This window comes from Pelodiscus sinensis, chromosome 9 (genome assembly GCF_049634645.1).
Source record: "Pelodiscus sinensis isolate JC-2024 chromosome 9, ASM4963464v1, whole genome shotgun sequence".
Taxonomy (NCBI): Eukaryota; Metazoa; Chordata; order Testudines; family Trionychidae; genus Pelodiscus; species Pelodiscus sinensis.
This window is the reverse complement of record NC_134719.1, coordinates 4,289,522-4,301,974: the sequence shown is the minus strand read 5'-3', so window position 1 is coordinate 4,301,974 and position 12,453 is coordinate 4,289,522. Positions and strand designations below refer to the sequence as shown.

Below are 12,453 nucleotides of genomic sequence, written 5' to 3'. Positions count from 1 at the left end.
ACCCTGCTGACGCACACTAACGGTTCCTTCGTGCACTTGGCTCGAGTCTGGTTTCCAAGAGGGTTTGATCAAAGAACCTTAGTGGGCAGTTAGTGCGGGTCAGCAGGCGAGCCTGGGTTAGAGCAGTGGTTTTCAAACTTTTTTTCCTCCTGACTCAGTTGAAGAAAATCGACTAGAGTGTGGACTCCAGGATGGGGCCGAGGAGAGGAGCTTTGGGGTGTAGATAGGGGCTCCAGCTTTGGGGGAGGATCAAGGCTGGGGGAGGAGGGACTGACCTCGAGCCGTTCCTGGTCGCTCGGCAGTGCAGCAGGGGAGCTAAGGCAGGTTTCCTGCCTCTCCTGGCACCACAGACCAGGCTGCACCCCAGGCAGCAGGTTCCCAGCCAATGGGAGCATGGAGGTAGTGCTCAGGGCAGGGGCAGTGGGTGGAGCGCTGTGCGCATCCCCTCCTTCCCCCACACTCAGGAGCCGGGCCTGCTGCTGTACATTTCTGGGGTGCAGTGCAGTCTGCGGGGCCAGCACAGGCAGGGAGCTGCCTTCCCCACCCCACTGCTCACCTGATCCCCCTGCAGCAGCGAGTCCCAGGCGTGAACCGTCGTCTGAACACCACAGGGTTAGAGTCGCATTCTAGCTGGCCACAAACCTGTCAGTGAACCAGTGAGACGCAGGATGTCTCAGGGGTGCTGTGAGGCCCAAGGCAGCACTGGGAGGTCGGTGCTCTGCTAATGCCAGGCACGTATTTCTGCAGGATGGTTTAATAGATTAACGTTTAACATGGGAAATGCCGACCGCAGGTTGTGCAACGGTGCTGGGTCACCGATGGGTTCACTGGCCTCAGGTCAAACCCCAGCACCCTAGGGCTGAAAGTTTGACTCAGGCCAGACCATCTTGGGCTTGTGAGACTCGGGGAGGGGGGAGGGGAAGAAGTTGGGAGGGGAAACGAAACAGAGAGAACGACTCGAATGAAAACCTCCAGCGAGACGGGGAGCAGAGAGCGCAGGCGGAGTGGAATCTCGGTAGAGAGGGGTAGAAAGGCCGCAGGGGGGGGGACACCGAGATGTCAAACTAGGAGAGAAAATGAGCCCAATTCTCCGTTACTCAGTTTCTGTCTTTGGGGCAGAGTTGCGAGAGTCCCTGGGTGGTTTCGCCGTCCCCTGCAGGATGGGGCAGAGGTCCGTCGCTGGCTGCACTGGAATACCCGGTGGGCTCTCTGTAACTTTCAGAATTTCAATCAGGAGTTGAGGGTGTCTGTAACCCAGCCCGAGGGAAGGGGCCTATTGCAGGAATGGGTGAGTGAGGGTCTGAGGTCTGCGAGGTGTAGGAAGTCAGTTTAGCCTAGGGTCCTTTCTGGCCTTGAAGTCTGAGTATGTGACGAGGGGGATTAAAGTATCTGGCTTTAAGCCTCTGGTGGATCCTGCAGTTTCCTGTTGAGCTCCAGTGTAAGCTAGAGCTGCCCCAGGGCTGCTTTAACTTCAGTTTTGCTTCCTGGCCCCCCTGGGCTCTGTGAAGCAGAAAATAACTTTGTGACCTGGCTACATCTCTGCTCCACCTCCTACCCACCCCCGATCGACCCCCTGCCCCACCACCGAGCTGGCCAACCCCATGTCAGAGCACCCTCGTGCAGGGGCATTTCCAAAAGGGCCCGTTCTGCCTCGTTACACTGCCAGAGGGGCAGAAGCAGGTCGGAAGAGAGCTGTGGAGTGGATCCCAACCCACCCCGGCTTTGGGGCATGCTCTTTCCTTCACACGGAGCGTGGGCTACCCCGGAGCTTTGATTTGCCCATCCAATCCAGTGATCTCCAGCAGCGTCTAGGAAGAGGCAGGAACGTGGCCCCGCCGTTTGGTGGCGGAACCAGCAGGAGCGTGGGTAGTAGCGCTGGCTCTGACACGGCTCCCTCTTGTCCTGTCGAATGTCAGAATCCAGCTGCTGTGGCGGGAGGGCGGGAAGGGCTAGAGGCTGTTTTTGAATTCAGTTTGGCCTCTCATCAGAGGAGGCACCGCTGAGGCCTGGCAACCTGCCAGCCCCGGTTCTGTCTCGTTAGCAGCAGCCGTCAGCTTAATCCTGGTCTGTTTAGGCCTTGACATTGCTTGGGCGAGCCCCAAACAGCACCCGCCAGCAAGCACTGAAGGGGCTCAGAGACACCCGGGATCTAGCTGGGTGACAGGATGACCCAGGAGCGGCCTGAGGTCGGCTGTAGCCTCAATGGCTGTGATGTAATCATAGGGCACCCGGGCCGGCGGTGCCCTAGGTGACCGCCTAGTCTGCCTAGGCTCATGGGCCGTCCCTGGGCTGACCTAGAGCAGTCCATCCAATTGCCACTAGCAGCGGGAAACACAAACAAACACACACACACACACACACACACACCCTTACCACTTCACTCACTCACCCCCCCCAAACACACACATCCTCTCTCTCTCTCTCTCTCTCTCTCTCTCTCTCTCTCAGACACACACACACACACACACACACACACACACACACACACCCTTACCACTTCACTCACTCACACACACCACCCCTAAACACACACACATCCTCTACCTCTTCTCTCTCTCTCTCTCACACACACACACACACACACACACACACACACACACACACACACACACACCCTTACCACTTCACTCACTCACACACACCACCCCTAAACACACACATCCTCTACCTCTTCTCTCTCTCTCTCTCACACACACTCACACACACTCACACACACTCACACTCACACACACACACACACACACACACACACACCCTTACCACTTCACTCACTCACACACACCACCCCTAAACACACACATCCTCTACCTCTTCTCTCTCTCTCTCTCTCTCTCACACACACACACACACACACACACACACACACACACACACACACACACACACACACACCCGTACCCCTTCACATACACACATACTCAGACCCCCCCCCCCCCCGGGTCGGCTTGAGCCATCCCTGCGCCCCGGGCAGCGAGCACACGACGCATGTGTGGCTCCGCCCCCCGGCACATGGTGCATGTGCGGCCCCGCCCCCCGGCGCTCTGCACACCTTACAGCTGCAATCAGGCACGCGGCCCCTTACAGCTGTCATCAGGTGCCCCCCATAGGTTGGCACCTCAGGCAGCTGCCTAGCTACCTCCCCCTTTAATCCTGCCCTGCCCCCCTCCCACATACCTACCTCTTCACACACACACGCATGCACACACACCCTGCCCCTCCCCTTCGCAGACACACAGTCCAAGGCAACATCTGAGGTCTCTTCTGCTGCTGACATATATATACAAAATTGCCAAACATTTTGCAACAGCCCATTCTGAGACAGGCTGGAAAAACCAGTTAGCAGGAGAAAACAGTTCCCAGGGCTGACAAATTGGTCTCCCCGAATGCTGCAAACTAGGCGCTGATGTCGCTGTGCAGTGGGGAAGGCCAAGAGCAGGGAGACAGGACTTGCTACCAAGGCAGAAAAAGCAGTTATAGAATGACTGACTCACCAGAAATCCCACAGGGCAAAATCCGGCAGCCCTGAGTGATTAGATTCAGGCAAAGTCCTTGCGTAGGGACTTTTTGAGCTGTAGCTATTAACATTTTGGCTGTAGAAGCCAAGCCTGTGAACAATTCAGTGAGTGTGTCCTACCTGTAAGTGTATGTAACAACTCCTCCTCTGTACCCAGTCAGCAGAGATTAGGGATCTATTACCACCCTGGTAGGTCACGCTGCTTGCACTTTAACTCTGGAAGTTCCTGTTTTGATTCACGGGTGGCGGAGCCAAATTAGGGAAGTGAGTCTGTAACAGGAAAAGCTTAAAAAACAACAGTCTAGTAGCATCTCACAGAATTGTTGTTTGTAACAGGAAAAACTTAAAAGACTCACTCGGCTATCCCTGTGAAGCTTATCTACTCACTGTCTTTTTTTCTTTCTCCCTTTCAATTTTTTCCCTTCTTCCCCTCTCTGACTTCCTTTATTTATTCTTGGATCTGGACATCCAACACTCTGGTCATCTGAAGAAGTGGGCTGTGCCCACGAAAGCTCATGATACCATCTACATGTTTTGCTAGTCTCTAAAGTGCCACTAAACTATTTGTTGTTTTTAAAGTTTTTCCTTGTTTTTACTGAATTTCAACTTGTTAAAATTCAGACCAGTTCTCCAGTTTGTAAAGGCCACTTTGAATTTTAAACCTGTCCTCCAAAGTGCTTGCAACCCATCCCGACTGGGTGTCCTCTGCAGATTTTACAAGCGTCCTCTCCACTTCGTTCTCCAAGTCGCTAGTGAGAATGTCTCTTAGCACCAGACCCAGAACTGACCTCTACAGGCCCCCCTAGACCGGCTTTCCTGATTTGAGCACAAGCCATTGATAACTACTCTCTGAGCATAGACTTTCAACCAGTCGTGCGCTCACTGTGCAGTAATTACATCCAGATCACATTGCCCTAGTTTGCTTATGAGACTGTCATGCTGAACTATGTCAAAAGCCTTACTAAAATCAAGGCATAGTCCATCGACCGCTTCTCCCCATTCCCTAGGTCAGTAACCCCATCAAAGAAGGAAATTAAGTTGGTTTGTCATGATTCATTCCTGACAGATCTGTGGTGACAATTCCTTGTAACCTCATTATCCTCCGGGTGCTTACAAATCAGGAAGTCAAGGGAGGCTGATTGGTCTATAATTGCCCAGGTTTTCCTTGTTACCTTTTGTAAAGATAGACCAGGAACTATCTTCCGAGCCCCTCTTCTCCCTCGCGAGGAGGAGCAGTTCTATCCAGCTGTCCCAACTCCATCTCTGCAGCCAGTAGCCTGGTGCCTTCAAGGGTAAGAGCTCTTGTCCCATATTGCTCGGTGGTGGCTGCGACTGTAACACTTCCTGGAGGATGGATGGCAGCCAGCCAGTGGTCAGCCTGTACTCTGATCTGCAATGGAGAGCTGAGTGTCTAAGAGCCAAGGAACTGAGGTGCACAGCATGGCTGGTTGGCAGTGGGGCTAGGACATGAAGCAAGGGCCCGATGGAGAACCATCTAGTCTAGGGAGGATTTGAGGGTCACGCAGGGTAACCAAAGTCAGGGGCACCCGAGGCTTCCTAAAAGTGTGTGTGGGACCCACCAGTGCCCACCTTGCTCCAAGCACCGCCCCTTCCTGCTGAAGAGGTTCGTGTATTTAGCTTGGACCATCTGGTTACCTTCTCCAGCTCTGTGAAGCTCAAAAGCTTGCTCTAATCAAAGCTATTAGCACACCTCCCTTGTCTCTTTCTCCATGGCTTGATAATTCAAGGTGTTAAGATGTGGATTATCGTTCAAACCATACCTGAGCTTTTCAGCGTGTGAAATCATTTGATCCATAACTCGGTTGCTCACTTGGGTGTCAGCCGAAGCGGCACAAATACAATCCAGCCGGCTGCCCTTCCATGGTTCTCTCTGAATTCTTTCAAATGTGCTTCTTTTGGTAGGGAAAACATCGAGTCGGTGGTCACCAGCAGGAACAAGAAGGAAGAGTCTGTGGCATCCAACGGGACTGAGGGGAGGTATTCGATCACAACCGCTGACTTCAGGTGAGTCAGGCATTCAAGAGCTTCTGAGCTCGTCCGGCGAGGGTCCCTTTCTGGGCTATGCCAAGAGGGTGACAGAAACGGGTTTATGTTACCATTGGGCCATTCAGCATCTGGACACCGGTGACCAAAATAAGCTCCAGTGTAAATTAGAGCAGCCCCTTCTCTCTGGCCTAGACCTGCCCTTCATCCTGCCCTCTGCTCCCAGGACATGTCCTATGCTAAGTCATGGGGGAAAGGGACAGTGCAGGGTTACTTCTGGTGGCTCTCAGATTGCTGAGGTAAAATTCAGAGCTCTGGTCAGGGGAGCCAGCAGCCTCACTGGGCCCCTGGGCAAGGTGGGGCTGAGGGGGATGTTGCTGTATTCCCCCCAGAAAGGGGGGTCAAGAGCAAAAGGGGCTTCAGCCAGCCCTCAGGGCCACCCGGACCGTGGCGCGCCCCCCATACACACCCCCGCCAGCTCTCAGCACTGCCTGGAATGTGCACGACTCTGACAGCATTTTAAAGAGCCTAGGTTCCAAGCTCTTTTGAATTGTCTGGGTCCCGGAGCCAGTTGCTCCCTTTATCCCTGCCCCTCATCGGTGCTCCTGGCCCTAGTGCATCATGCTTATAGGGCCCCACTCCTATTACAGCCCAGTTCCAAATTATTTGGGGGCTCTCCTCCCCGCCCCTCTTGTCAGCCTCAGTTCTACTGTATGCCTGCACTGGAATAATTTTTCCTCTGGCCACTTTCATCCTCTAAGGGTGTGGAGGCCCAAATCTGCCCTCCGAAAACCAGGGAACCTGTCAGCAGGGCCGTTCCTAATCAATTGGCGGCCCCAGGCGACCGCCCAGCTCGCCCATAGGGTTGCCAGATGGTTTAAAAAAAATACTGGACCAAAATTTGTCAAGGAAAAAAAAAAGGGGGGTCAGGGAGTAACCAGGGAAACCTGGGGGGAGGATTCGGGAGGTTGGTCTGAAATGCGGTCACAGCTTGTCCCTACGACCGGCTGTCAGCAGTCCCTTGAAGATGGGTGGCCCGGGGCAACCACACAGCTCGCCCACCCCTAACACCGGCTCAGGGGACAGACCTTAAAAGGTCGGGAGGGGTCGCCCCTCTGTCCTTCACAGTTTATGGCAACAAAAAAGGATTTAAAAAAAAATCAAACTGATTTGCCTCACTGATGGCGGCAGCCGTGTAGACATTAGTCCAGATATTTTCACTAGATCCTAAAATGCTGCTGTGAATGTGCCTTGCTCCGTCTGAGGCAGTGTCTAGACCACAAAGTTCCATCGGAAAAAGATACGCAAATTGTGAATCGCAATTTGCCTACCTTTTTCCACTTTTCTTCCGAAGGAGGCTTTTCCAATTATCAGCCCGTCTACACTGGGCCAAATGTCGGAAAAAAACCCTCTTTCAGAACATCCCTTCTTCCTCGTAAACGAGGTTTACAGGGATGCCGAAAAAATGTGTCTGCTTTTCGGATTTTTTTTTCGAAAAAGCAGATGCTTTTCTTGGACATGGCAGCGCTTTTCCATGATACCGAATCTAGACGTACCACGAAAGCCCTGATTCAGGGTCTTACCCCTCTGCAGAATTCCAGAAGCTGCCACTTGAGTCTCAGTTGTTAGCAGTACAGGTCCTATGACACACAGTTGCAGCCTTGAAAAAAACATAAGTGTTGTACATTTCTTGTTAATTCCTTATTAATTATTAAGTTATTACTTTCCATAATTAATTTTAAATTAATGATTTCTTATTAATTTCTTATTAATTTAGTGTCCTTGGCAGATATTGGAATTTCATGGGGGTATGCACAGCTGCTGAGTCTCCCCCTCTGCTCTCCCCAAACCACTGGGATTCTCCCAACAGTGAAGAGGTGGAGGCTATCAGCCTATCCCAGGGAGTGGAGCTAGGTAGCAGGCTGGGGTAGGGGTAGAGGTTGGGGAGGGAGGCAGTGTCTTACTGAAATACAGGGTCCCAGACTGCCACTGTTACTTTCTGTTTGGCTGATGGGGAGAAAGGGTTAGTGTCACCGAGTTGTGGGGGAGTCACCGAGCCCTGCACCCCCATCCACAGCCAGATGGGGCTGTCAGCCAGCAGCTGGACCAGAAGGTTTATTAGTCCACAGGGACACAGCGTAGAACAGTCTTGTCAGTACAGAAACCAGAACCCGTCAGTACAACCCATCCTGGGGAGAGGAGGTCTATAGCCTATGGCCCCTCACACTTCTCCCCCCTCACTCTCTCTTCTGCAGACTCAACAAACCCAAATCCTTCAGTCTCTCCTCATAGGTCATGCACTCCAACCCCCTAATCTATTTGGTCGCCCTCCGCTGCACCCTCTCCAATGCGTCCACATCCTTTCTGTAGTGGGGGGCCCAGAACTGGACACAATATTCCAGATGTGACCTCACCAGAGCCGAATAAAGGGGCATAATCACTTCTCTGGATCTGCCGGCAGTGCTCCTCCGAATGCACCCTAATATGCCATTCGCCTTTTATGGGAGCAGCCTGTTTTCTCTCTCCCTGGTTTTGGGTTCCTGTGTGTTTCTTGTTTGGAATTCTAAGCAATGAAGTCAAGTTCCATCACCGCCTTTCAGCAAGAGTATTTGTTTTTATTTACGTCTCTGTGTGCAAGCTGTGAATGTAACAGTAAGCAGCTTCCCTGTAACGTTTCAGGTCCAAAGACGCCCAGCACGCCTATGAAAATGTCATTGAGTACGAGGGGAAAGTCGTCACTACTCAGATGTAAGAGCTGCCTTTGAGGATCGCCGGCTTCTTGCCATCTTTCTTCACCCCTCTCCCATTCTAACTTGGCACCCCCGTGCTGTGGTCAGCTCGCTAGCGGGGAATCAGCCCGCTTGGATTCACCCACACTCCGGAAGATGAAGACTGCTCCCCAGAAGGATCACCGTAGCCAGACAATTTGCTTCCTCCAGGAGGACAATTTTTCTTGCCTGAGACAACGCCACCGCCGAACTCATGTGAAACCTGCTGCTTGCCAGGGCAGATGGATAAACTCCCGCATCGGCCAGTGGCAACAATTCAGATATTTCTAGGGTGGTGGGGGGCAGTTTCAATTCCCCGGCATCCCCACTCCTACCCTCATGAACCCTGCCTCTCCCTTGACTGGAGAATCTCCCTTTGCTGCTACGTACACAGGGCATGAGCCGCTGCCAGCAGAAGTCAAGTTCTTAGCGGGCTCCTCTGCTCTCCACTGTAGAGGGAAAGACGCCCCGTGCGCCACGGCCCAGCATTGTTTGGCCCGGCTGTGCCTCCACCAGAGTTGAGTGCCATTGTGGTCCTGTGCGCGAGGTCGCCACAACGCTTGTTGACACTGGGCCACGCTGCCCCCTCCCTCTGTCCAGAGAGGGGGGTCTGGTCAAATTCAAGTGGCTTTGTGGCCACACCGCTGTGTAGGCCCCCAGCATCCCCAAAAAGGGCAGGGGAGGGAGAAACAACAGCCACAGCTGCCTCCTTTCTCCTTCTCCCACCTCCTTCCCTGTCAGCATGGGCAGGCCCTCACACCCAATGGATCAGTGCTAGAACCAATACAGAGGGAGATATAAAGGCTCTGATTTCTCCCCTCCTCCCATCCCTGAGGGATGCAGGAAGCAGCCTGCGACTCCTAGACACCAGTGTGTACAGAAACCTCCTTCTCTTTGCCTCAAAGAACACCCCCTCCGACATCTCTTCTTCGCCCTGGCCTGGTGTAACAGCATTGCTGCTAAGCGCCTGTGCAGTGCAACAGCCTTTTGTTATGTTCCAATAAGCTAAAGTCTTCTACACCCATTCTCTCCAGAGCCAGTTATTTATTGGTGGCCAAAGCGGGCAGCCTTGTACGGGTGGCTTTCCCTTTTTATGTCTCTTTATGAACAAAGAAGCCAATTGGTTGACTTGGCCAGGTCCAAAATCTCCTCCTGTGAACATATTTTCCTTGTAGCAATAAAGAAAATGATTCTTTACTACGATGGTATGAGTTACAAGGCACAAACCAGCTTTGTAGAGACTCAAAAAACACTGTGAACAGGAAAGCACCTCCGGCTGTGAAAAAGGACATTGTTCCCAGCAACAGGCAGGAGGTACAACCAGCATAAGTTGCCACGAGGAAGGCAAGCATTAGATCCCCGGTGCTGGTGTGTCTCTCACAGTCCTGACTAGCCTACAGGCCCAACCCAGTCTTTGTGAAAGGTTTGAGCAAGCAAGGACAGTTGGATTTGGATCTGAGGCAGAGAACAATGGGTTTTGTGGCTAGGGTGCTGGATTGAGGCACAGGAAATCAAGGTGCAGTTCCTGGCTCTGACTCAGAATCCTTGGGTAACCTTGGTCATGTCACTAAGCCCAGATACTCAAAGGCTGTCCTGTGGGAGTTAGGCATCTAAATCATAAAACCATAGGACAGGACAGAACCTTGAGAGGTCATCTCGTCCAGTCCCTTGCTCTCTAGGCAGGACTGAGTGTTAGTCCCTGACAGGTGTTTGTCTAGACCTGCTCTTAAATATTTCCAGTGACGGAGATTCTACAACCTCCTTGGGAAATTTACTCCTGTGTTTAACCATCCAGACAGGAAGTTTTTTCTACTGTCTGGCAATGTTCTCTCTCATGTTTTTTCCAGTCCATGTGTGGAATAAATGTTATGTGCACTGAGGCATGGGTGGATGTGCACCACTTGTAGAAGCATATACTGCCAACTGTGGGTGCTCTGCTGGGCAGCACTGGAATCTCTCCTGGGTAGCCGCCCAAGTGTTCAGCTTACAGGGAACACTGGTGTCCAACCTTGCTGCAATTTAAGCCCATTGCTTCTTGTCCTATCCTCATGGGTCAAGGAGAACAATTGTTCTCCCTCCTCCTTGTAACGCCCTTTTATGACTTTGAAAACTGTTCTTAGTTTCCCCCCTCAGTCTCAAAACCCCCCAACATACCTTTGAGAACCTGGGCCTTAGTTTCTCTGGGCAAGCTATTTCACTTGCTGATGTGAAAGTTAGGAGCCTTTGTAGCTCTAGGCCTCCATTTACCCATCAATGAAATGGGGCTAATACTCCAGTCTTTTGCCCACACTTTGTCTTTGTAACCGCTACCAGGTGTGCTTCTATTACTTGAGTGGTAAAGCCAGGTGGCTTTATTAACTCAAGCAGTAGCAGTGCCTATACTAAGCTCCAGAGGATCCAGGTTCAAATGTGCCTGGTGATAGTTAACAAGTGATGCTTCATTCAGGATCTCAACTGGCTTCATAGCTCAAGCTGTAGAGGCTCCCACACTGAGGTCTAGGGTTGCCAGGTGTCCAGTATTGGCCTGGACAATCTGTCTGGTAAAAAATATCAGACATGTAAAATGGCTGGTATTCTCTGTTTTTCTCAGACAGAAGGCCACTTGTAACATTCTTCCCCTTCTGTGCCTTAGGGGGGAGGGGATTTAAAGGCGCAGTGGTTTTTGGGTTTTTTTGTGCTCAACTTTGGTCCCTCGTTTGTTTTTTGTTTTTTTTTCTCAACCAATTCTTTTCCTGCTATGTTTGGTATTTTTTATGAAAGTATCTGGCAACCCTACTGAGGTCCCCAGGTTCAAATCTTCCTCGTGGTGGTTACACCTAGTTCTACTATAAGCTCGGTGGGGCAGGGATTGCATTTTGCTATTGACCTAGCATAATGTGGCCCTGATTTCTGTTGGAGCATCTAGGGGCTACTGTGAGGGAATCCCTTCAGCTGCTGAGTGAGGTCTGCCAGGTTGTGGTTTGACACAAGAACTAAACTGGGGAAAGTTTGATGTTCCTTCAGCCTGACCCACCCTGCACAGGGACTATATTGAAGTACTATATTGACCCACTTTAGTTTGGTGCGTTTTCCTGCTCTCACAAATAATGGGCCTCTGTTATTTCCATTCTGGTTGTCAGAGCTCTCTGCTCATGTAACCCACCCACCTACTGGATGGGGGTCACCAATGGGGAATGACCACTTATAGCAAGAGTAAGTTTGCTCCCCAGCCTTAGCTGCATGGCAGCTGACTTTCAATTCAGGCTAGTATAGCAACGTAAGCACTAAGCTCCAGAGGTCCCAGGTTCTGTTCCACCTTGCCAGCATTACACACCCAGGAAGGAAAGTGAATAATAAATTAACAAAGCTTTCTAAAGCTTAAGAGGACCTGTTTGGTAGGAAACCTGCTGGTGAAAAGGTTCTGACAGGGGAGGGAACTCTGTTTTTATTGAACAATGATACTTAGATGGGAAAGCTATCGGTCTTTTACAAAAGAGTTAAATGGCATTACCATAGTTTTACAGATGGGGAAGCTGAGGCACAGAGTGCAAATGGCTTGTTTATGGCCCCTCAGAGCCCTGCAGGTCTCAGCCTTATTTCCTGGCCCACCCTGAATGGGTTCTCTTGTTGCTAATGTGAATATCCCTAAAGCTGGGCCCAATTCCCCTCTAGATGACTGGAGAGAAGACTTCTGTGGGAGTTTCTGACAAGACCCGTGCTGGCACTCTCCTTGCTCGCTTGCAGGTTAAAAGGGGTCCTGCCTCCTGGGCTGTTCATTAACCAGTCCTCATTCCTACGAGGGAGAAGTGGGTAGTTTTGCTGAGCCTACGACATGCTCTGGGGAGATTAGCTACAGAGGAGCGGTCCGAAATCCCCTCTCAAGCTAATACACTGTGCCAGCCATTCCCCACAGGAGTCTGAGCACACACACCTAGGCCAGAAGTGCCCTCTCTCAGGGATGCAAGTATTTGCCTGGCGGCAGCTGCAACACTTAAAATCCTTTAGTGATGTAGCCTTCAGCTGCCTGGCTCACACTGGGGCTTGTTTCACACGGGGTGGGGAATGGGGCTGGACCTAGCTGTAGGGAGTTTTGTCATTCAATGTATAAAGTGCCCTCCATCTGACTGTTATGTTCATGTCATACAAGCAGAAAAGCTGTCAACCTAAACAGCAGCATTTTGTCTCTTG

The 12,453-nt window shown here is 51.6% G+C and overlaps 1 protein-coding gene across 1 annotated transcript in view; it reads left to right on the top strand.

Moving 5' to 3' along the window:
- PDZK1IP1 (PDZK1 interacting protein 1) overlaps positions 1-9,483 on the top strand; it is a 31,443-nt gene extending 21,960 nt beyond the window's left edge. Inside the window, exons 3-4 of the mRNA XM_006126441.3 lie at positions 5,438-5,539; positions 8,198-9,483. Of these exons, the coding sequence (XP_006126503.1) occupies positions 5,438-5,539; positions 8,198-8,270 (175 nt within the window). The 3' untranslated portion in view covers positions 8,271-9,483. The remainder of the gene's footprint in view (positions 1-5,437; positions 5,540-8,197) is intronic.
- The last annotated feature ends 2,970 nt before the right edge of the window (positions 9,484-12,453 follow it).